This window comes from Peromyscus californicus, unplaced genomic scaffold (genome assembly GCF_007827085.1).
Source record: "Peromyscus californicus insignis strain IS unplaced genomic scaffold, ASM782708v3 Scaffold_4__1_contigs__length_199733344, whole genome shotgun sequence".
Classification (NCBI taxonomy): domain Eukaryota; kingdom Metazoa; phylum Chordata; class Mammalia; order Rodentia; family Cricetidae; genus Peromyscus; species Peromyscus californicus.
In genome coordinates, this window is record NW_026294562.1 from 23,295,789 (window position 1) to 23,321,618 (window position 25,830).

General features: G+C 41.1%; 1 protein-coding gene across 3 annotated transcripts; it reads right to left on the bottom strand.

Moving 5' to 3' along the window:
• Positions 1 to 206: 206 nt before the first annotated feature.
• Positions 207 to 24,110, bottom strand: LOC128094639 (cytochrome P450 2C11). 3 transcript variants are annotated; one of them, XM_052713109.1, is made up of 10 exons: positions 22,777 to 22,887; positions 21,695 to 22,008; positions 20,554 to 20,716; positions 20,257 to 20,406; positions 16,003 to 16,163; positions 12,716 to 12,892; positions 7,905 to 8,046; positions 5,977 to 6,164; positions 2,519 to 2,660; positions 207 to 739 (listed from the first exon to the last, which is right to left on the bottom strand). In XM_052713109.1, the coding sequence occupies exons 2-10, from the start codon at positions 21,860 to 21,862 to the stop codon at positions 558 to 560; spliced, it is 1,473 nt and encodes a 490-aa protein (XP_052569069.1). In that variant the 5' UTR covers positions 21,863 to 22,008; positions 22,777 to 22,887; the 3' UTR covers positions 207 to 557. The 3 variants fall into 3 exon arrangements, with proteins under 3 accessions (XP_052569069.1, XP_052569070.1, XP_052569068.1); XM_052713110.1 differs by lacking the exons at positions 20,554 to 20,716; positions 21,695 to 22,008 and having other exon boundaries at positions 22,777 to 24,110; XM_052713108.1 differs by lacking the exons at positions 21,695 to 22,008; positions 22,777 to 22,887 and having other exon boundaries at positions 20,554 to 21,256.
• Positions 24,111 to 25,830: the final 1,720 nt, after the last annotated feature.

The following is a 25,830-nucleotide window of genomic DNA, read 5'->3' on the forward strand; positions in this document are numbered from 1 at the left end:
ATTATTCCCAGTACCTAACACTGTTCTTGGATACAGTTTCTCTTGTCCAAGTCCAAATGTCCAGTAACAGTCAATAAAGCATTTCTGCCCTATTCTTCTTGGTCCCTTTAGGTATAAATCTTTATGAGAGCAAACATGGCCTCTGGAGACTGTTTTCTTTACTTCTTCCTTGCATTATGCCCATAAGAAAGAGAGTCTGAGAAATGTCCCAGAAATTAGTTTTTATTCAGCACATGCAGAGGACGGATGGCTCTGAATTGTCATATTCTAAGGATTTTGCTGTTTTACAGTAAAAACATAGTATTAGTAGTAACTGAATCATATAAGTACTAGCACATACTACGTAAGTATTGCATGGGAGTGTCACGAAACACAGGGGACAAACGGGTTGAACAATGTACTGACTCAGAGAAGGAACTCTGTTTAATGAGGTTTGCTGTTCACGGGATCTCAAGGGAGTGGGGAAGTGTGAGAGAAAGCAACTACAGTACCAGAAATGAAATGAACAATACCCTCAAAGAAGAGAAGATGCAGATTGGGAGTATAGAGTCTGCCCTTTACACGGGAATAAAGCGAGCCTGGTACAAAGGGGGCACATGGCCCAATCCATTGGTAACTGGTGTGGTATCAATGTCCTTTACATCAACTAGAGCCTTCAGGTTAAAGTTCTGTAGAATGGTGGTGAAGAACAAAAACAGCTCCATTCGGGCCAGGCCTTCTCCTGCACACATCCGCTTTCCTGAGGACAGCAAAAACAGAGTTGTCCCTGAATTACTGTGCTGTGAATTGTCATGCAAAGTATGTAGTAAATAGTCATGAGTTGTTAGGCATGAGTCTAGAAGACACACATCACATTCTCAGCTCTAGACACAGCTCCCTTCACCAATCTCTGACACCATGAAGCTGAAAACTTCAAGCTGCCCCATTTGACTAAGCAGTGCTCTTGATGCTTCCCTCAGGAGTTATGACCTTCCCTCTTTGTGGTTGATATATTGTGCACCCCAATAAACTTATCTGGGGGTCAGAGAATAGAACAGCCATAATATTAAACATAGAGGTTAGGCAGTGGTAGCAGGTGCCTTTAATCCTAGCATTCCAGAGGTAGAGATACATCTGGATCTCTGAGTTCAAAGTCACACTGGAAACAGCCAGGCATGGTGACTCATGCCTTTAATCCCAGGAAGTAATGGCAGGAGGCAGAAAGGTATATAAGGTGTGAAGACCAGGAACTAGAGCCTGGTTAAGCTTTTAGGCTTTTAGCAGCAGTTCAGCTGAGATTCATTTGGATGAATACTCAGAGGCTTCCAGTCTGAGGAAACAGGATCAGCTGAGGAGTTTGCGAGATGAGGAGGCTATGGCTTGTTCTCCTTCTCTGATCTTCCAGCTTTAACCCAATATCCAGGTTTGATTTTATTAATAAGACCTTTTAAGATTCGTGCTACACCTCTTTATGATCCTTGTGTCTCAATAGGATCTTAGCTTCTGTAGGTTTCCTCATCATATGCATAATTCTACTTAGCAGGGATTGCTTGAATGCTATGCTTTCTTATCTTTTGCCTCCCTGCCAAAATGAGTTCCTTAAGAAAAAAGGGGAGGGCTCTGTATACACATCTCAATTTGCACATTTTCAGGACCAACATAAGAATCAAACCCTACAGCAAAAGGTAAAAATGAATCCATGCTCAGAGACTCAGCACACATAATGGAGCACTGAAATTGAACATCAAGGTGGAGGATCCTAAGTAAAGGAAACTCTAGGAGCTCTGGAATCACACAGAGTGTCCTTCCACATGCCCAAGGCCTTTCTCAACCTGCATTTACTTGGCAGGTTCTGACTTCATGCATCTACAGAAAATATCCTCTCCTGTACTTCATTTCCTCTGTACAGTACCCTGCCTCCTCTTCTTTTCTTACTTCCTTGCTCCCTATGAGCCAGCCAACTTCCCTCTGACCTTTTAAAGTAATCCTGTTTGGGTGTGAAAGCGCAAGATCTGAGTAACTTCCTCCCTGACTCCCTTTCTCACAGCATTAATCCAACTAGGTTACAGTGCCTTGTTGACTCACCTGCTTCCCCAACTCAGGAGTGAGTCTCTTTCAGAGCGTGAGCATGCTCTATTCTCTAGGGCACTTGCATTCCCAGAGTGAAGGATGCCACAGAGGAGATACTCAACATGTGGACTTAGATACCTCTCTTGTGGCAGATGAGGGAAAGTCTAAATGATGTCAGCTCTCAAGAGAAGCTCCTGGGAAACTGGGGGTTATATCCAGTGCCCAAGTTCAATCAATAAATATACTCTGCTTTCTTAACTTGAAAAAACTGTGCTAGAGTCTGCAATGCTCGCTGATGGGGTCCAATAAAGAGGAATTATTACATGCATAGAAAATACACAATCATTAAAGTGGTACTCTTCCTAACATACAAAGAGCAATTCTACCAGTCCCAGCAAAGTCACATTGCACCTGATCCTAAAATTCTATTATGTACTCCAAAGTACAAATGGAAGTGAATTTCTGTTACCTGTTGAGAAGGGCACAAAGTAGTCACTCTTCTTGAAGTTGCCACTCTCATCCAGAAAGTGGCCAGGGTCAAACTTCTCTGGATTAGGAAATTCTTTGTCATCATGCAGCATGGATGTCAGTGATGTTATTATAGTGGTACCCTGAAAACAGCCAACAGACATAATGAAAGTTAAAAGGGAAGAAATGAAGGAACTCACCTAGACTAATCTGTTTGACTTATGGATAAAGACACTGGGTCCAAAGCAGAGCAGTGACATTTACACACAGACGAAGGAAGAAGAGAGAGGAATTGAGACTAGCTCCTCAGCTCAGGGTGGATCTTCATGTCCTGGTTTAAGCTTGTACAGGTCTCATGCATGCTGTCACAACTGCTGTGGGTTCATAGATTACACCTATGAGTTCATATGTGTAACCTGCCTACCTATGTCCAGAAAACACTGTTTCTTTGTAATTATCTTGTGGGAGGCCTGCTCCCACCTTTTACAGAGTTCCTATAAGGAGGAGAAAGGCATAAGAAATTTGTAGATAGAAAGATACTAGAGATGAGACAGACAGAAACACAGAATAGCTTTGGGAGGTCCTGGATCAAGATCCACTGACCCTTTCTGTCTCTACAAAGGGGCTTTTTATAACAATGCCAAGGGGCAGTGCAAAAGACCTCCCCCTTGCTAGATCAAAGTATACCGCACAACCCAAGTGCAGACCCTTCCAAACACCTGATAAGCCGGGCGGTGGTGGCGTACGCCTTTAATCCCAGCACTCAGGAGGCAGAGGCAGGCGGATCTCTGTGAGTTCGAGGCCAGCCTGGGCTACAGAGCGAGATCCAGAACAGGCTCCAAAGCTACACAGAGAAACCTTCTGTCTCGAAAAACAAAAAAAAAAAACAAAAACAAAAACAAAAACAAAAAAAAAACCAAACACCTGATAACCATGCACATGGTCAAGCCATCCCCTTATGAGCCCTGCTGGGTAAAGCAATCTCAGATCTCACTAGGAAAGTTCTGTGGGCCTCCACATTATCTGCTACCTCTGGTTCTTACAATCTTTCTGACCAATCTTCCACAATGATCCTTTAGCCTTGAAAGGAAGAGGTGTGATATAGACACCCCATTTATGGCTGAGCCTTCTGAGATCTCATATTCTATGTATCCTGATCAAGTTGTAGGTCTCTGTGTTCACCACCATTCATCTCCTGCAAACAAAGCTTCTCTGTTGGGAGTTGAGGAGTCAGTTTTCTTTAAGGGTGTGACCTCTGGTAGGTCAATTACACTTGAGCCAATGGCTACACAATCCATGATTGTATGAGTAGCACAAAGTGGACTCAATGTTGTTTTTGTAAAGAAGACACAAAATTGATGAGATGAATTTAATACTAGTAGCAACAGCAGCTTTGCTACTGTGATCTCCATTAGCAATTGAAAGACTGATTACTTGAGATTTTGGTACAAAAACTTATGAACCCACTCTAGCTATTACCAAGGTTGGACACTGGTGTCTGCCCTCACCACTGCCATATGTATCACTTCTGTTCTCATTCAATTCATATTAGCTATAGTTTTAGGTGAAAGTCTGTGTTCATTCTTGAAAAGTAAGGAGAATTTAGAATCCTTTGCTTAAGCTTTTGTTAAATGGACATCTGATCTAATTAATGATAACTTTAAATATACTAGCAACAGGTATACTTTCAATTATTGAGCACTTTTCACTGGGATATATTATGTGCTTATCATTAAAAATGTGGGAACCTCATCATATAGATGAACCCTACCTTGAAAGTACAAGAGAGATTTAAAAAAATGAGGATCTCCATCATTTCACAATTCAGAATTATCAATTCAGGCAGGGATTATCAATTAGTTGTACTAAGAGTGGTATGATCACTGATAAATCCTCCATGCTCCAGAGGATAGTTCCACACCCATGAAATGCTGATGCCCTCATTAACCCAGTAGGTGTGGGAGGGGGAGGAGTATTGATGGGATGAAGAGGTTTCATGAAAGTCAGAGAGGGAGAAGACAGGAAGGAGAGGGTGAGTGTGGTCAGGTTGCATTACAGAAAGTCAAAGATTATATTTATCTTTAAAATTACTAATTAATTTTATAAACTGTTGGCAAATTATTTAGAAAATAGAATGCTCAGGCAGGGATTATAAATTAATGTTAAAACTATTGATAAATTATTTGGAAAATAGAATATTCAAAAATTAAATTCCATCCTGTAGAGTTTTGTTTTGTTTTGTTTTAATGCAGAATACAGAACCTCATTAACAGAGGACCTGAAAAAACATTCTGTAGGAAAAATGATTCTTAGCGTCATCTACAATGGGACCACAGTGTATCCAGGGCCACAGTCTGATGAAGCAGGCCATCGATTGAGCATCATCTTTTAAATGTCCTTGTTCAAAACACACAATTGACCCCTAATCTCCAAGAAAACCTCCACACAAAATCAGACAGAGGAACATTTCACAGGTCAAGTGGCTTTGACTCTTCAAAACAATTGTTGTATCAAGAAATTATTTAAAGGAAATGCTCTCAATTTTGGAGAACCTTACTGTAGATTTGTTCCTTTATTGCACTATGAAAAGTTCTCCCCCTAAATCTATAAGAGATATCTTGGTATAACTAGAAAACGTAATCTTAAACTGTGTGAAGGATAATATTAGTATATTGATAATTTCTTTAGTGTGAAGGTGCTTATCAATTTGTAGCAAAAAGTCTTCAGTCTTGGGAGATACACATCAAAATATTTAAGTGTTAAGTGTGACAGATTTAATAGACTAAAATATAGTTCTAAACACCTTTATACTTTATATGCACATGACATATAAGAACACACGCATATATCCATTTAAGTGCTGAGTATAGAAAGTCTCCTAGTTACTTCAGCTATCAATTTGACATAGCCCAGAGTTGTAAGAGGGAGCTTCAGCTGAAGAATTGCCTTGACTAGACTGGCCTATGGGTATGTCTGTAGGGCACTGTCTTGATTGATGATTGACATGAAATGGCCCAGCCCACTATGAGTGGTGCCAGAAAAGTGAACTGGCTTGTATAATAAGGCTTTCTGGACAACAGCCAGGGAGAGCATGCCAGTAAGCACCATTCCACCATGGCTTCTGCTTCAAGTCCCTGCCCTGCTAGTGTTCCTGACCTGACTTTCCTCAGTGATGGACTATGACCTATAAGATTAAATAGACCCTTTCCTCTCTGAGTTGCCTTTAGACATGGTGCTTATCACGGCAACAAAAATCAAGCTAGTAATATTTCATAAGAGGTTGGAAACTCCATGTTTCTAAGTTTATGATATTTAAGAGCTATACTTTTCTTTTTAAAATACTTTTGCATATTACTACTTTAAATATTCTCTTATATATTTGCAACTGTAGTAGGAACCAAGATGTGAATTTGGGAACTTCATCAACACTAAGTGGCAGAGTGAGAGAAACAAGCTTACCTTGGGGATGAAGTAGTTTCTGAATTTAACATCACAGGTCACTGCATGAGGCAGGTTCATGGGGATGAGGTCAATGTACCTCTGGATCTCATGCACTACAGCATCTGTGTAGGGCATGTGGCTCCTGTCCTGCATGCAGGGGCTCCTGTTCCTGCCAACCACACGTTCAATCTCTTCCTGGACTTTGGCTAGTCAGACAAAGTGGGAAATGATATAATGGGGGAAAAGTAGCGCAACTGCCACAGCAAGTCAGTGCTACATGGAGCAGGATGAAGATGTCTCAACAGCATCACAGACCCTAAGCACATCTAGACTTGTAATGCCATGGGAAAATAGAACTACCTGAAACCCAGGCACTCACTAAGTAGATATACTTCTACATATTATCATACAGGATAATCAGTGCACATGAGAATGGTTAAATGCTTTACTATACAGATATTTTACACATATGAACTAAGAAATTCCTACCCCTGTAAGGACAAAAACAAGAAAATAAGAATTAGTGTCATATCAAATTAACATATGGTAGTAATTGAATTCTCCTGGCAGATGAGTGTGTGCATGTGTGTGTGTATGTGTGCATATGTTCTTGCTTATCTGTAAATTCCCAGTCGTTTTCTGTATTTTCCTCATATGCCAAAGGCACTCACTTCAAAACATTCTTTTTTTTCTTAAAGATTTATTAATTTATTATGTATTCAGAGTTCTGCCTGCATGTATGCCCGAATGCCATAAGATGGTACCAGATCTCATTATAGATGGTTGTGAGCCATTATGTAGTTGCTATGAATTGAACTCAGGCCCTCTGGAAGAACAGCCAGTGCTCTTAACCTCTGAGCCATCTTTCCAGCCATTCAAAACATTCTTTAAGTATCTTGGGAAATTTATATTCACATTCAGAGGTAATGGGCATTTCTATTATTTTACTGCACTATTTACAATCACATATTTATCACCACGTCATACAAAATAGACAGCATCCCCAAACACACTCTCTGTCTCTCCTCTGTCTCTCTCTGTCTCTGTCTCTCTCTATCTCTATCTCTCTCTCACACACACTTCTCTCTCCTGCAGTACACTTATAATTTTTATCTTATATATACTCATTCTTGTATCCATGTGACTTCATGAATATTTCTCACAGGTAAGGGAGCTGTGGCTGTGTTACATGTTTTACACATTCTTGGACATGAAAGAGCCTACTTAAATTCCTAATGTTGGATGCTAACTTAGAATTATTACAAATGCTCAAGTATGCTTCAAACCCTAGAAATAATTTTTAATGATTAAGCTTCATCCAGTTGCCAGCCACACCTCTCCTCTAAGACTCCTCATACACACAGTATCTCCTGTCCATCCTGAATCCAGAATGGGAAGGGTTGTTATGTTGTTCCAAGAAATCTCGGCACTGCCCCTGAATCTTTCTTCCACACGTGTCACTCACCACATCCACATGTGCTGGAGCTGATAGGATCCCATCCAACAGGGGTGCTCAACAGACCCTAGCAGATGTCAGTGTGACACTCTCCAGCCTCCAGAACTGTGAGCTAAATATAATTTTCTCTGTACAATATCTAGTCTCCATTATTTTGTTATATTGAGAGAAAATACACTATGACACATGCATGTCCCTCTATCCTTCAGGAAACCAATGTACCAACCTACACCAGCTGGGGACATATGTGCCTTGCTACAGACACCCCCCATCAAATGCAGATGCCTTATCAGAGTAAGGTCACTAAAATCAGAGCTGGATGCTTCTGCTGCTGTTCACCCTTTCTTGTTTCTCTCAGTCACTCTCTTCTATTGTGAAAACTTGTCTCATTCTTATTTCTTCCTCATATGTACATGTTACAGCTAGCAACAGAGCAATTTCAATAATGGGTTTTCCAGCATCTCTGTTGAGTTTCTCTGGCTCCTCATACCTGTGATGTCCACGTGTTTCAGCAGCAGCAGGAGTCCATACCTCAGAGTGGTACTTGTTGTTTCTGTTCCAGCTCCAAACATGTCAGTGACAGTCGCCACCAAGCTTTCCATGGTAAACTCAGACTTTGGATTGTGCTTTTCCTAGGATTTATGTGGATATTATTTTGGTTTTCTGGCATACAATTAATTACAGTGAATCAAAAATAACTCAGGTTGTTCTTAAAGATAAGAAACAAACAATGACAAGTCTAATACTAAAACTACAATACCTAAACAGGATAGCAGAAAATGTTATTAGTTAACCCCTACTTTATTTCCCATTCCTCAAAATTGTTAAAATTGTGGATTATCAATGTTCTCATCACAAAGAAATGATACTTACATGAGATAATGGATACATCAACTGACCTGACTTGATGATTTTGTTATATGTATACATGTGTATATATATATATATATATATGTATATGGATCAAGATACTACACTGTACCCAAACACATACACACACATAGGAGACAGATATATATATATACATATATATATATATATATATATATATATATATGTGGGAGACAGAAAATTATAGCAGAAAGAAAGGCAGCAGAGCAGAACTTTCACCTTTCATAGCTAGAAAGCAAAGAGAGGAAAGAGACAAGGATATCGTACTGAAGAAACAGTTCGATGACATAACTTCCTCCAGCTAGGCTTCAACTCTGAAAGCAATGGTTCTCATCCTGTATCATGATTCCTTTGGCAAACCTCTATCTCCAAAAATATTTACATTAAGATTCATAACAGTGGGGCTGGAGAAATGGCTCAGTGGTTAAGGGCACTGACTGCTCTTTCAGAGGACCTGTATTCAATTCCCAGCACCCACAGGGCAGCTCACAGTCTGTAACTACAGTTCCAGGGGACCCGACACCCATGGCAAAACACCAACGGACATAAAATAAAAATAAATAAAATTCTAAAAAGATTCATAACAGTAGCATGTTTACAGTTATGAAGTAGCAATAAAAATAACTTTATGGTTGGGGGTTACTGCAACATGAGGAACTGTATTAAAGGGTCGCAGCATTAGGAGGTTGAGAACCACCTTTAAAAGGTTCTATCACCTCCCAAAAGCATCGTCAGCTGGGAAGCAGGTCTTTAGCACATAGCTCTTTGATAGACAAATTAAGATCCTAGCTATAACAAAGAAAATACTTTTTCACAAAAACATTGTAACTAATTCTGTTAAAGAATTTAATTAGATACAATATTGACTTCCTCATTATGAACTCTGAAATGTGTAAACCTAACAGTACTGTTAGAAATCAGAATGTCTGCCAGAGAGATTGGGAGAAGATGGTCTGTCGGGCCACTCCAAGGAGCCTGAGAGACCCATGGAGGCTTCGTGGAGACAGGAGGTAGAGGACGAGCCTGCTGAGCGAGCAGGATCTCCAGAACAACTAAAAAATGCCAGATCTTATGAGAAGATACTTTTAAAAAGTGGTTTCATGGAACTGGAAAAAAAATGACAGAACTAGAGACAGGTATGGGAGAGCAGCCTTGAAGAACAAAGGAACATCACGTTGCTGAGTAGGGCCATCAGGAGACTTGGACCACCACATCAGACCACCACCTGGCTCACTTCACCCCATCACTGCCATGCTGCTTGCCCTACTTGGGGGACCATGGCTGCGAACCCCAGGTGCCTGTGGGGCTTCGGGCACCAAGTGCAGGGTGATGTGCAGGGGCCTGAAGATTGTTCAGGTCCTGCCCTCAGACACACTACCCAACCACATAACTACCCTGACTCTGAGCAACAAGATATCCAAGATGAAGAATGATTCATTTTCTGGATTAAGTCTCCTCAAAAGACTTCTGTGGTCCATGTTGCCCCCAGAGACCATATTGATATCTGTGATCCAAGCAGCCATTGTAAACCATGTTGGTATCCACAGTCCATACTGCTGCCTGCTGCTTAGGCAAGGAAGCTTCTTTCACAGTGGTATCAATGACTGCAGACGCATAACTGAGAATAAGAGGCATTGAAGGTTCCTGTGAAAACCTTCCACCTCCCCAGCCTTCTGGTGGGGCAGGGAGCACTCAGGGTCTGGCCACTGGGAGTTTAACCATGCTCCAATGAATCTATGAGCAACACAACTGCACTTGGCGGATTTTTTATTTTGTTTTGTTTCTGATGAAGAGGCACAAGATAGGAGGATGGACCTGGGAGAAATGGGAATCAAGTGTGATCTGGGTGCATTGTATGAAATTCCCAAATAATTAATAAGAGTGTTATGTTGGAGGGAAAAAAGCAATCAGGATGTCAGTTTGGGGAAAGGAGCTGATAAATTGCCATTCATAAGTAAGCTTTACTGAGAGGGCCTTGTGAGAACAAAAGCCATGATCATTCAGATCCTGAGGTTGGAGACCATTAGAAGAGACATCATTTCAGAGGCAGCACGGCAGGGCCTTAGAAGGAAAGTGGCCCCCTTCAAAGCTGGGAAGAAGCTTCATTATAAGTAATCAATTAATGAAATAAATACACAGGAAATGGAAGAAAGGTCAAAGCATATATGAAACTCTCAAAGAACTAATAAAAATGGAAGATATCATGTTTCCTTCTCCCTCCAGGCTCCTGTCAGATTGCCCCTGACAGACATGCTCATGACAATGTGACAGGGCCCAAATGGAGAGGAGGAGAACCTTCAGAAACTCTCGAACAAACTAAATATTCTGATTTTTATAAATTTGGGGGGACTGGCGGGAATTCCCACACATGGTTCAGTCTGATTTAGTCTACATGAGTCCATGCCTGGAGCCAGGCACTTGGCAGGATCAGAAATCTTTCTTGAGGTATGTATGTTTATATTGGAGAGAGGGGGACTGTGAGTTCCCAGGGCTGCAGGAAGCATGGCCTGATTTCTTCAGGCTGACAACTGACAGAGTAACCAATGATGAGGAGCAATGCCTGAGGTTGGCTTCCAAACTACACACATGCACACATCTGTACATACACGTATACCTGTACACTCACAAAATTACACACAGATGGTACTAAGCCATAGCCAATGAACAGCTAGGTTCTGATACTTCACTAAAGTCCAAGGAACAACACCCTTTATATATACAGCACTGAGGCAAAGGCCACTGGTGAGTGAGTAACAGAGACCTTGGAGTCCAGCCTAATCCAGCTAAGTGGGCAGACTTCACAGCAATATGGAAGTCCATCTCTGTGGTAATAATAGTTCCCCCCTATCAGCAGACAAGGCACAGATCAAAAGTAATCTGTGTCTTCCCACCCCCAGTTTCTCTCAGTTCTTTAGCTTTTTCTGCTCTTTGCCTCACCTCAGTTCAAGGAGTATGTTTGTACTTACACATGCTTTTATTACATCTATATGATGCTTCTCACCCAGTTATTGAACTGCTCCTACCATTATTCTTTTATATATGTGATACTTTATTAATTCTTTGAGAATTTTATTCAGTCATACAATGTGCTTTGATCTTATTTACCCTCGCTGCTCCTCCTAGTTCCTCCCAGATCTGTCTCCCATCTCTCAACTTCCTGTCTTCTTTTTATTGTTTTTTTTAATAACCCATGGAGTACAATTTGTGCTGCCCATATACACATGAGTGCATGGCAGACTTACCAGGGACCACATCCTTAAAAGAAACAAACTCCCTCTTCCCCCAGAAGCCATCAATTGTTAATAGGTCCTCAGCTAAGGGTGGGGACTGGATTGATCTCGTGCAGATTTTGGGTACACAGCCACGGCAGCTCTGAGCTCATGAGTGCATAGATCCTGTCCTGTCCTGAAGACACTGCATTGGTCCAATCCTCCCTGATCTCTGGCTTTTAGAATCTTTTCACCTTGCTTCTGCAATGGTTCCTTAACCTTCCCTAACCCTATATTCTAATTGAGCATATCAATACTCTCCTCTTGGCTAAACTTACCAAGGCACAGAATAGGTCTTACTGCCAAAGTTTCCCACATAGCTCCTGCTATTTGCAGCATCCATCCCATTAACTAAAATGAAGCCTATGGGACTCTGATAATATAAGATAGACACCTTGCATTTACTTTTGAATCTACACTTCTATAATCCAGACACGTATCAAGCTAAAATACAGATGATAAATCTCAATACTCCTCTTCAGTATCAATGCTCACCATTCTATGGAGTTCACAGGAAATTTACCCTGAGTGTTATCTGCATTAGACTCTAGTTCAGGCTTATATATATAGTATCAAAAATTCCCTTGTCAATATGTAGGCTTAGAGTGCTTGAAAACATTTCCGCATCCTCATCTGGGGAGAATCATTTCCAGCTACACTCAACTATGGTTCTCTGCCCCATCTCTCTACCTTATCACTTCACTGTGCCCATGTGAAATCCTCTCCCCTGTTTCTCACTAAAAATCTGTATCAAACCTCAGGTCACTCAGAAAATCTGCCCAGCAAGTTTCTTCTCATTCTCATATGCTCGTTCTCCTCAGCCTCCCACACACTCCACTACAACCACTTTTATTTCAATGCTGGGTATTTTTATTGCCTGACTTGTTTGTATTTCTACTTCACCTGATGGGTATGCTCTCTTTCCTCAGCTAGATTGTTAGTCCCTAAAAGCAGTGCCCACGTGTTCTAATTATTTAACGATTTAGTTTTAAATCCTCCATGGTTGTTAGTCCAGTTTCATGCACACAACAGGTACCTAAAGTTTTTACCAAGTGCATCTGGCCTGAGAAACTATGCATCCCCAATAATTACAGAAATAATCAACCAATCACAAAATGCAAGCCAACAAATAATATTTTACCTGTTCCATTTTGATCAAGAAACAATCAATGAAGTCCCGAGGATTGTCCATGTCCAGTGTTTTTTGGTGTTCTTTTACTTTCTCCAAAACATAATTTTTTACATAGGAAAAATTTCTAAGTACTTGGTTATGACTTCCAGGTAAATAATCAATTATGGCAGGGAAAGTATTGCAGACCTTGAAGATTAAAAAATATTAATTAAAATTAAAGACATGAGTACCATAACCCTGGTTAAAAACTAGGGTGACAAAACCAAACATCAGGTGAAGCTAGGGAAACCCCCACTTAAGAGGGGGAGGAAGGATTGAGGCCTAGGACACCAGGAGAATGTAGCCACAGAATCAACTCAGCAGGGCTCATAGGGGCTCACAGAGACTGAAGCAACAATCACAGAGCCTACACAGATCTGAGCTAGATCTTCTACATCTATGTTATGGTTGTGTAGCTTGGTATTCTTGTGGGACTCTCAACAGTGGGAGTGGGGGTGACTCTGACTCTCTTGCCTGCCCTTGGGACCCTTTCCTCCTACTGGATTGCCTCATCCAGACTTGATATGAGAGTTTGTGCCTTGTCTTATTATAATTGGTTAAGCCATATTCGGTTGATATTCCTGGGAGGCCTGTTCTTTTCTGAAGGAAAACAAAGGAGGAGTAGATCTGGGGGAGATATCAAATTGTGGAGAGGGACTGGGAGGATTGGAGGGAGGGATAACTGTGGTCAGGATGTAATGTATAAGAGAATAATAAAAAAAGACCTAGGGTGAACTTGAGGAGAAACATTTCAGTGTACACGATTGTATAAATGGAAGTGCTAATAGAGTCTCCATTAAACTGATCACATGACCAGATATGACAAGATCTCCAACATCCAAGTCAATAATTTTTACATTACTAAAGCATCTTTATGTCCACTCTCTCTTTTTTACCTACAACTGTGAAATACAGGAAGACCATGTCTCACCTGCATGAGGTAAACTAAGAGGTCAAGGAAGTTCAGTCAACCTGAAACAGAGCAGAGTCACTCCCTGATATTTCTACCATTAACAGTTGACCTCAGTAATAAAATCATGTTTTATAACTGGGAAGGGCTCAAAGATATGAAACTCAACTCCGCATTTTATGGACAAATACTTATACATAGGAGTGGTCAAATGACTCCTATAAAATCACATAACTATCTTCTATACAGAGTGATACCAGCTTGATAGATGGTGATGTAATTGACCATGACAGTCCAACAGAGAGTTATGTTTTATACACACCAAATGCCAATCATCTTAATATCCTGACTCTCATTACTTTCTCAGTTAGAGACCCAGCTTTAGATGGCCTCTGAGTCTTTGGTCCGGAACCCCTAGTACTCAGAGGTTCCTGGCAGCAATCTGTGCTTCCATTCTCTGTCTTTGGTATCCTCAATTAGGAAGTAACTGCTAAGTAATGGGATGAAAATGACTCTAATTTTTGATTGGCAGACAAGCCTGTGGGTGGTGGAAGGTTTTCAACAAGTCCCTAGACAGTCACTGAGAGCCTGGGCATGCCTCTGGCAGTACCAAAGTGCTGCCTGGACTCTGTGGTTTGGTGGGTTGTGGTTTGGCTTGCAACCCTGTGTCCAGTCATCTGTCCTCTGTTCTGAAGAATAAAGTGCTCTGCTGTCTTTCCGAGACATTCATGGTATCCCAAGATGACAGTGATGTAGAAACATTCTCTTTGTGGGTAGGCAGGGCCCATCCCTCTACACAAATACACACACACACACACACACACACACACACTCTCAAAACTGTCTAAAACAACTTTGTTATAATTGTGGAAAATAGTCACGTTTACATAAACCAATGATAAGTTGAGGGAGGGTTTTTAATGGCGGGGATAGGAAAGCATTATAGCATTGTTTTGCCCTGATGTCACCTCTGCCCTGTCTTAGTGGCATCCTTAACAACAGCCCTGTTCCCAGTGTACAGAACTATGGCTCTTGATTCCAGGGGAATGGGGGGGGGGGGGACTGTTTCTCTGTTTTTTTCCTAACAGGGTAGGGGAGCTGAAGGACTGGGTATAGCACTTTGTCTTTGTTTCACCTAAGTCAGAGCTCCTCAGGGTGAAGAAGTTGTAAAGACTATCAAAAAAGCTTACCATGCCACTAGGCAACACAGGGTCACCTGGGGCAAAAGAATGCAATTAAAGCTCCTGGCAGAGCACTGAGACCATGGGAAGAAGAGCTGGAGAGAGAGTATCTTTGGGAAATCAGGCCACTCAAAAGCATCCACATGTCGGGGTGGTGGCGCACACCTTTAATCCCAGCACTCGGGAGGCAGAGGCAGGTGGATCTCTGTGAGTTCGAGGCCAGCCTGGTCTACAGAGCAAGATCCAGGATGGGCACCAAAACTACACAGAGAAACCCTGTCTCAAAACAAACAAACAAACAAAGCATCCACATATACTGATGTATTTAAAACGCCAGAATGCCCATGACAAGCACAAATTAGGAAAAGTCCTGGAAAAAAAAATACCCAAACCCACCCACCCCCCAAAAAAAAAACCCAGGCTTTCCCTCCCGCTGTCCTGGGCCCTGGCCTGAGTGCCCGGCCCAGAGCCCGTCTGGTGGGATTTCTCCTTCCTGCCTCTTCTACTTTTCGCTCCTACTTTGCATCTTTGGCTTTCTTTCCTTTCCTCATTTTGTATCTCTGCCCTACAGCCTTCTCCCTTCCACCTCTTCTTCATCTCTATTCTCCACCTCTTTGTCATCTATAACTCTCACAGTAAAGCGATTTCTGTCAGAAACGAAAGAAAACAGAGACTTTGGAGGACAAGCATGACAAAGAACACAAGCTTCACAGAAATAGCTTAGAAATGTTTCTAAGCAAATGCTTTTTGCCTACAGAACATAAAAAGCACAAAGGAAAAATTAAAAACCTATAGCCCCAACAGCTGGACATATGGCTCAGTAGTTAAGAGAACATGTTCATGCTGGAGGACTGGAGTTTGGTTCCCAGAATTTACATCCAGCAGCTTATGACCACCCATAACTCCAGCTCCAAGGGATCCAACACCCTGTTCTGGCCTCTGCAGGCACCTGTACCCACCCTACCCTCACGCACAGTACACACAGAGCTGAAGAATATGTTTGGTTTTGTTGTTGTTGTTGTTTTAAAAAAAAAGAACTGCACATCACATCTCTAAAATGTCCAGTCTGGAAACATTCATGCCACAGCTCAGTCCCTATAATGCTGTGGACTTCTCAAAGGAAAGAGCCCAGATGGCTCCTTAGGAAGGAAGCCTTTTGACCTCACCTGTATCCATGGGGTGCTCAAGAGTCTGAGGTTTTCATTAAATTTTTCCATCAAATTAAGAAATTCTTGATCTTTGTAATCAAAACGATTCTGGAAAATAATGGAGCAGATCACATTGCAGGGAGCACAGCCCAGGATGAAGGTGGGATCACAGGGTGAGCCTGGAGAACGGGAGATATAAAAATAACTGTTAATATGTGTACATAAAAGACTCTTTGATATCATATTAAAGTAATTTTAGAAACCCTAAATGAATAAGTTCCTAGAAATTCTCTATCAGGCAGAACTTCAGAACACTCAATTCCCTATCTAGTGTGCAGAGATACTGCAGACAAAACACCCACATACAATCAAACAACAATAATAACGATAAATAACATATTTTAATTAATAAAAATAAACACCCCCTGGCCTGGTGATGCAGGCCTGTAATCCTAGCTACTCAGGAAGTTGAAGCAGGACTATCTATCATAAGTTTTCAGCCTGCCTGGGCTACAGTGAATTTGAGGTGATCCTGGGTACATTAGAGAGGCAAAATAAAACATGAAATCAAAGATTTTGATATTAATCAGTGGTTGGGACTTTCTAGGCAGATGCAAAATCCTAAGTCCTACCCTCAATATCATTTTTTAAAAAGTAAAAAAAGAACGCACATTATTAGAAGATGGATCTGTTTGCCTAAAATGAGTTAATTTTTTTAAAAATTCCGCTTCTAATTTAAATCAAATCAGGTCAAACATAAATATTAAATTGATAAATAATATCCTTTACTTCTTATTTCAGTGTTGAAAAGAAAAGTAACAAAAACTTCCTGTTCTGGAAATGTTTATTATCACCACATTTGCTTGGCAAAGCTCGCCCTCTGGTGGAGGTCTTGCTATTTCGTGACATAGCCATTGACAGAATACTGCAATTCTTTTTTTAACTTATTTATTTTATGTGTATAAGTGTTTTGCCTGCATGTATGTGTGTGCACCATGTGCATGCCTGGAGCCCTTAGAGGTAAAAAAGGGCATCAGACCCCCTAGAACTGGAGTTACAGATGGTTGTAAACCACCGTGTGTGTGTGTGTGTGTGTGTGTGTGTGTGTGTGTGTGTGTGTGTGTATGTGTGTGTGTGTGTGTGTGTATGTGTGCTAGGAACCAAACCTAGGTGGGTCCTCTGCAAGAATAGTCAATGCTCTTAACTACAGGGCCTTCTCTCCAGCCTCTATAAAGTTTTTTATTTGAACATAACTTTATTCCATTCAGTTACTTGACAGAAAAGCAAATTAATTCAGAGGGAATGTTTTATGGGCAATTTTCAGCAAAATTGTTCTAATAAAATTACGAACAAATTTTAATGTGGAAAGTCTACAAGGGCACATCAGCTACAATTAAGGATGATAAGCCAAAAACATGCATACTACTCACAATAGTGAGGAAATGGAACCAAGAGAAGTGTCCACAAGTAGAGTTACTGAGATCCATACCCATAACCAAATATTACTGTCTTTAAAAAGAATGAAATACTATACTTTGTACTACAGCAGACATAATTGGGGGACTTTATACTAAGCAAAATAAGCCAGACACAGAAAACCAATACTTCATGTTCTCTTTCATAGTGGAAACTTAAAAAACAAGTTGATCTTACAAAAAACAAAGTGAAATGATAATGATGTTCACTAGAGATGAAAAGGGGTGTGTAGGAAAAAGAGAGAAGCTAGATAAAAGGAGACAAATACAGCTACAAAGGAGGAATCAACTCTGGTTATCCACAGCACAATAGCAGTTGACATCAACTCATTACATGTTTTATAAAGAACTAGAAGACAGTGGTTCTAATTCTCCCAAGAAAAAGAACTGATGTCTAAGAAGATGAGATGCTAGCAACTAGACATAATCATTACAAATCACAAGCATGTGTCACGTTCTTTACTGGACTCCATAAATGCCTACAATTATTGTTTGTTAGTTTTTTTGGGTTTTTTGTTGTTTTTTTTTTTTTTTTTTTTTGAGACAGGGTTTCTCTGTGTAGCTTTGTGCCTTTCCTGGAACTCACTTAGGTAGCCCAGGCTGGCCTCGAACTCACAGAGATCCACCTGGCTCTGCCTCCCGAGTGCTGGGATTAAAGGCGTGCGCCACCACCGCCCGGCATTTGTTAGTTTTAAAAGATCTAAGCACAAGTGGCGAGGAATTCAACAGAGGAAGCCTATTCAGTAGTTAACTATGCCTAAGTCACGCCCCTTTTCTGTTATAACACACCGTAACACTGAATGTTCAGAATTTTATTTTAGCCTAGGAGAGAAAGAGATAATCATTGGGAATTATTAATTTGAGATTTGGGGCAAGAGAGGTTTACAGTGAAAGTCTGGTTATCAGTTTTGCCTTCCACTTCATTTTGACAAGACATGTAAATATCAAGGGCATTTGGAAATCAAGCTGAAAATCATATTTACTATGACAACTACATCACAGATGAGTGAAGCCAAGATACCAGGGTAGGTAACAATTACCATCAATATTCTAACTCAAAATCCAGGTGTTTCAAAATTCAGCCATAATTTTCTTTTCATTCAGATACAGTGAATGTCACAGATCAGGTTGCCATTCAACAAACCCCAAAAAAGGACAAGGCCAGTTCCCACAGGAGGGGCCATCCATAACATGACAGGATGGGCAGCTCATGGTGCCACCACAGTCCAGGACAGTGATGGGGAAGGAAAAGCAGAGAGCCAGCCTATGCCAGAGTTTTGTGCAAAGGGTTGACTAGGACAGGAAAGGCAGACTTTGTGAGCTTAGGATGGAAAAGTTTGACTAACTGCAGAGATCTCTGGGTCACTAACTGTTCACGCACCTGGCCCTGGATGGATATACAGAAAGAACATGGACTTGGTATGTGGGAATTTACTAAAAGAGGTGGTTGATGGCCATAGATAGGCTGATCTGTACGCCAAAAGCATGCTTTGGGTAAAGTATTTGCTATTGTTATCAATTATCTAGCCTTGGGAGGGGCAGCCCAAGATGTCAGAGCCTCATAAAATATAGAAAATAAAATTCACAACTAGTACAAAAATCAAGATAGGGGATAACAAGAAGAACTGAAATACAGCCAAATTATAATTAGGGAAGTTGAGATTAAGCATTAATAGTAATTCAGATTTAGTTCAATAAATCAATTTAAAACTATCTTTTATAATGTAGATGACTCTTAAAATATGTAAATAATAAAGTCCAAGTGAGTAACATTAAGTAACTCCAGCTGACATCTTTAAATAGTGACAAACGGAGAAGCAAGTCTGTAGCTAGAGTTTTCCTGCCTGGCCCACAGTCAGGACAAATCTCTGTTACCTGCCAGTCCCACAGCCTCTCAGACCCAACCAAGTAAACACAGAGACTTATATTGGTTACAAACTGTATGGCCGTGGCAGGCTTCTTGCTAACTGTTCTTACAGCTTAAATTAATCCATTTCCACAAATCTATACCCTGCAACGCAGCTCGTGGCTTACCGGCATCTTCACATGCTGTTTGTCATCGTGGCGGCTGGCAGTGTCTCTCTGACTCAGCCTTCCACTTCACAGCTTTATTCTCCTCTTTGTCCCGCCTATACTTCCTGTCTGGCCACTGGCCAATCAGTGATTTATTTATTAACCAATCAGCAACACATTTGCCATACAGAACATCCCACAGCACAAGTCACAAGTGCTAAGGGAGCATTAACAATGCCCAGGAACTAGAAACCAGGCATAGACACCATTGTTGTGAACACTGCAGACATGGGCCTTTGAAGAACCCCAGACATGTCTGTCAGGGAGACTGATGCTACCAACCAGACCAATTAAGCAAAAGCATGCATGGTTTTACATTCCATGGAGTAGCAGGTCACTTCAGTAATGCCCTCTCACAAACATTTCCTAGTGAAATGTTCTAGAATAGTTAGCCCACAATTATGCTATGGGGGAACATTGCCAAATTTGAAGAGCGATATTCAATCCTTCTATCTGTATGGCATTGTTTGAAAGTAAAGTTTGGTGCAAAATAGAATTTAATGAGTTTTTATCCCCACCCCATATGTACAAAAATTGTTTACCAACACGGAAGGCACTGAGCTAGCTACAAAATCTTCCTTGGCTCTGTACCAAACCATCCCACTTGCATAGAGTTGCCAAGCATTTCCCTCAGTGTAAGATCTGGCTGTCCCAGCAGTGTTGCCATGGAGATCATTAAAGAAGGGAGCAATCTGGTCAGTGACACAAAGTGACACACACCTACCTTTGGTTTTCCTCAGTTCCTCCACAAGGCACCGTGCTTCCTCTTGTACACGGTCCTCAATGCTCCTCTTCCCCATCCCAAAATTCCGCAGGGTCATGATGGAGAAACGCCGGATCTCCTTCCATTTCATCCCATTGCTGAAAATGATTCCTACAAGAATGGGAAACAAGAACTAGTCAGGAAGCAGACAAGGAACTGGCACATGAAACTATCTGGATGGCTCAGAAGAGCTCATCCTGCCTCATCTGCATGGCTAAGGCCCAATTCATGCATGCATACTTTTGTCCTCACACTTACCAAGGCCTCTGTTTACTTTTTCAGATACTGGAAAACTGCCTCTTCCAGAAAATTCCTCTCCTAGATCAACAAGGGCCTCCTTCATGGCTTCATACCCATGCAACACCACAGAGGGCTTCATGCCAAAATACAGAGTGAACACAGGGCCATAGACTTTTGAGAACTGAAAAATTGGGGAAAAAAATTCAAATAACAGCAAAAATAAAATCAGGATGTAGCCTTCATATTGTACATAATCTACTGATGCCATCATACTGTTGATGATTTTTTTGTTCCTATAAAACAGGTTCAAATGTTTTATACATAAAATTATTTCATGCATAAAAACCATGCTGCCTGTTATAGATGTCACAGGCAGAATGTCCCCCATTTGCCAAGAATTTATGAGGGAAATCCTATATAGATCATCACAACTAACCAATACCTTGAGCTACATTTATTAATTTTACAGCTAAGGAGACTGAGGCTCGAAGAATTTCAAATTCATCTCAGTATTACATAACTAAAAGATCCAAATTTGAGCCCTGCTTAGTGAATCTCTGTTTCCTGTGCAGTCAGTCACCAAAGTCCACACTGGACAAAATCCAGCTGCTATTGAACTTGCTTCAAGATCACCTACAGAGCACTTTTCCGGGCATTCTGTGACTAAGAATTAGAAATCTACAATTTTTCCCGTCCCTTGGGACTGAGGAGATGGTTCAGTAAATGTTTGCTGTGCAACCGTGAGAATTGGACCAGAACCCAGCATACACATAAAAGCTCGCTGTTCTCAGGTCAATAATCCTAGCCCTGGGAAGGCAGAGACTGGAGGATCCTGGGGCTTGAGGCTTGATGGTCAGCCAGACTAGCCAATCACTGAGCTCTAGGTTCAGTGACCTACTTTGCCTCGAAAAATAAGATGGAGAGACAATTGAAGACACTCAATTTCAACCTCCGGCCTCTTCACCCACACACAAAACATCTACACACACACAAGCTCAGAGAGAGAATTTATATGCATTATAGCACTCTACTATTCCTGACAATGGCACTCTAATTTAAAGAACCTATGGAAATATTTGCTTTACAATAAAATAGTTAAATAATAGCTGAGATTAAATTTGTTTCTGTAACCTAGTAGAGGAGCTTGAAAAGCACTTACTTTGTTTAAAGATTTGCTGATGTCCTTCACATCTATCTGCAGAATGTTTCCAATAAATGGGAGAGGCCTGGGGCCAGGAGGGAGCTTCCCTCTCCCAGAGCTCTGTCTCCAGAGTGAGAGGAGAAGCAGACAGGAGAGACTGAGCACCAGGACCAGGACTGGATCCATGGCAGCCTTCTCTTCTTAGGGAGACACCTGTGAGCTTGCAGTCCAGAGCTTTTATAATGCTAGCTACTAACTCAACATGTGCCTCTGAGGCGTAAGTGACCAATCAGCGAGGTTTGCTCTAATCTTTCTTCTTTGTGGACTCTGGCCTGTTGAAAAATACAAACAGAAGCTGTTCCTCACTCTTACTCACTACTGTTCCACCTTGAAAACCTGTCCGAACTGGCCCAGGGTGGGACCCATTTACCGTTTTTTTTGTTTTGTTTTGTTTTGTTTTTCCCACTACAGATGATTCCAACATGCAATCTAAACTGGAGGGTAATGAAGTAAATCATTTGGTCAAAAGTTTGTTCAAACATTGAAGGCAAATCATATACTTACATATAATGTTTACTCAGTAAAATTTCCCAGTGATTGCAATACATACCTTGAAAATGAAGCTCTTTTTAAACATGCTTTAAGTGTGCTGTAGTAACACTAGAGTTGATTCATGACCAGTTAAGCCACATAATTAACTCAGTAAACACACACACCTTTTGCCATTTGATATCCTACAAAGCCCTTTCCGGCAGAAGATACTCTTTTCACCCCTCAGAGAGTGCCGGATAACAGACCTGTATTGGCACAGCTCGTGGACATCACTCAGGATGTACACCACACTGACATTGACAAAATGAGGCTCATATTCTCTAGAGATTAAATCAATAATACAGTTTCTCCTTTTCATTCCATCAGGAGGGGAAACTCTCTCAGCTAACTGAGGGTCCAAGGCAAAGCCTCATGCACATTATCCTCATTTCCTCCCATGCTGTGCTGTCTGGGGTTTAGGGAAGGATGACACAAATCTGTACTCTCTCCCTGCTTTCTGTGTGACTTTTCTTACTATTATGCTATGCCCAGGTGCTGTGGTCTCTCACCTGATTTCTTTAGCTCCTGTGGCAGTGTTTTCTTGTGTGGGCAGTTGTTTAGATGGATGATTCTCTTGGGGAAAGAGTGTTGATTGCCGACTATTCCACCATCTTGCTCAGTCTCTGCAGAAGAGCCACGTCTCTGGATTATCTTCCTCATTCCTCAGCAGCTGGCAGTCCAGAAACAACAGCTGCTTCCGTCACAATTTGGCTTGTTACCATTTGGGATGAAGAAATACAATAACCCAGAGCAGACAGAGGATTTTCAGAGTTAGCTAGCCAGAGTTCAGGCATATGCTGCTGGGAGGGATGGAACAGGGACTTCAGCATACAGACCCACTGCCCTGAGGACCACACAGTGAGCTGGACCGGAAGGATGTGTACCACCACCACGAGAGCAGAACTTTCACACAGGCATGGCATGTAAAGCTATTGCTCTATCTGTCCTAAATTAACCAGTATGGGGAGTTGTTTTTAAATATTTTAAATTTATTTTTATTTTATGTTCATGGGTGTTTCGTTTCCATGTATGTCTATGTGAGGATGTCAGAAGCCATGTGTAAGCTGCCATGTGGGTACTGGGAATTGAGCCCGAGTCCTCTGGAAGAGCAGCCAGTGCTCTTAACTGCTGGTCCATCTCTCCAGCCCCCTTGAATTTTTATTTTTATTGATGATATTTAAAGTATGCAATATGATACTCTGATATACATATTTAAGTGATCACTATAGTCAAACAAAGGGACATAATCCACCACCTTACACCAGTTACTTTTTCTTTCAAGCAAGGTTGTGCTTCTTGGGGTTCTAGAAGGGAGAACCTAAATCTGTCCATTCACTCCCTTTGCAATGAGTTTTATTATTATGCTATACCCAGATGCTAAAGAACAGGCATACAGCTCAGTGATAATTTGTCCAGTATGTGCAAGGCCTTCGGTTCATTCTACTCACAACACACACACACACACACACACACACACACACACACACACACACACACACACCAAAAGTCTACTTTGTAGAAAGTTTTCAATTATATTACCATAGTAGTAATTATTGGCTGCTTCCCTTACGTATTACATGAAATCACTGTGCATTTTATCTAACTGTCAATAGAAACATACAACCTAGTTCTTCCTATTTCCTCTTCCCCTTCTCCCCTGGGTACAACTGGTTCTACTCCACTTTTGTTTGCTTGACTAGCTTTTTTTTAGCCATATGAGGTCATACAGTACTTTGTTCCTTTGATTGGCTCCTTTCACTCAATGGGTCTTTCAGGCTCATCCATATTGTGCCAAATAAGGCTGAATGCCACATTATATGCATACAATATTTTTATCCATCTATCTGTTGATGGACATTTAAGTTGTTAATTTATCTTTTTTTAAGATTTATTTTTCAGTGTGTGTGTGTGTGTGTGTGTGTGTGTGTGTGTGTGTGTGTGTGTGTGTTTGTGTGTTGGTACATGCGCACAAATGCAGATGCCTGTGCAGCCTAGAGGGAGGTGTCAGTCCCCTTGGCACTGGAATTTCCAGGGGGTGCTGAGCCACCTGACATGGGTAGTGGGAACCAAATTCCAGGCCTCTACGAGAACAGTATGTACACTTAATCACTGAGACCTCTCTCCATCCCATTTCTATTTCTTGGCTGTTGTGAGTAATAATGAATTGGCATCATAATTTTGAGCTACAGTACAGGAAAATTAAGTTTTGCTAAGAACCCAAACATACAATGTTTTATTACCCATTTTACTGGGATACCTAACAATTTATAAGGAAATTTCACACCCATCAAAACTCTTGGGGTTCTCTCAAGCTCTCTTATCCATTTTGAGGTTGGAGGAAGGTGAACCTTGGAGAGTCAGTGCTTTGGCCAAAGAAAGACACACAAAGTAGGTGGTAGAGCTGGGGCTATAGCCGTGTCCCTTCTACTTTGCATCCTTCTCATCGTGAAAGACGTTCACCAACATTTACTCATTGTGTGACATGATTCAATGTTGATCCAACCTAATCAATGTCTTTCAAAGTACACATTACCTGAGTAAATAATTAACACACCCAGTTAATTTAAATGGAGGTCAGGAAAGTTTGGTTTTATAATCTTGGAATTTGAGTGATCTCATCTTTTTATTTTTATTACATTTTATTTATTTAATGGGTGTGTTTGTGTGTATCTGCTTGGGGGTCTACATGTGCCATAACACTAAAGTTGAGATCAGAAAACAACATATAGGAGTCCATTTCTCTCCTTCCACCATATAGATCCCTCGAATTTAATTTAATTCATTAAGCTTGGTGACCAGTTGAGCCCTCTTGCCAGCCCCAATCTCAAACCTTAGTGCTTTAACCAGGACAAAGAAAGTGAGTTATTTTATTGCTTGACTCACATGTTATATTGGACTATGTTGATTCAGTTATTGTTGTAGAATATTAAAGATATGTTGCATTTGTTTATGCTGTGGAACATTTGTTTAATGATGCAAAGATGTATTGCATGTTGCATTTATTTAACTCTGTGAAGCTGTCTAAAATACTTGACTGGTCTAATAAAGAGCTGAATGGCCAATAGCCAGGCAGGAGGATAGGTGGGGCTGGCAGGCAGAGAGAATAAATAGGAGGAGATATCTGGGAAAAAAGATCAAGGAACAAGAAAAAAAGGGGCCAGCTACCCAGCCACACAGCAGGACATGGAATAAGAAGGAAACAAAGATATACAGAAATAGAGAAAGATAAAAGCCCAGAAGCAAAAGGTTGATGGGATAATTTAAGAAAAGCTGGCTAGCATGCTTTGTTCAAGCCCATGGGAGGCCTGCCCCTTTCTGAAAAGACAGAGGAGGAGTGGATGGGAAGGCAGGTAGATGGGAGTTGGGGGAGGGAACGGTAGGAAAGGAGGGAGAGGAAAATGTGACCAGTATGTAAAATAAATGAAAAAAATATTAATTAAATAAAATTAAATTTAAAAAAGAAAAGCTGGCTAGAAACAATCCAAGCTAAGACTGGGCATTCATAAGTAAGAAAAAGCCTCCATGTGATTTATTTGGGAGCTGGGTGGTGAACTCCCCAAAAG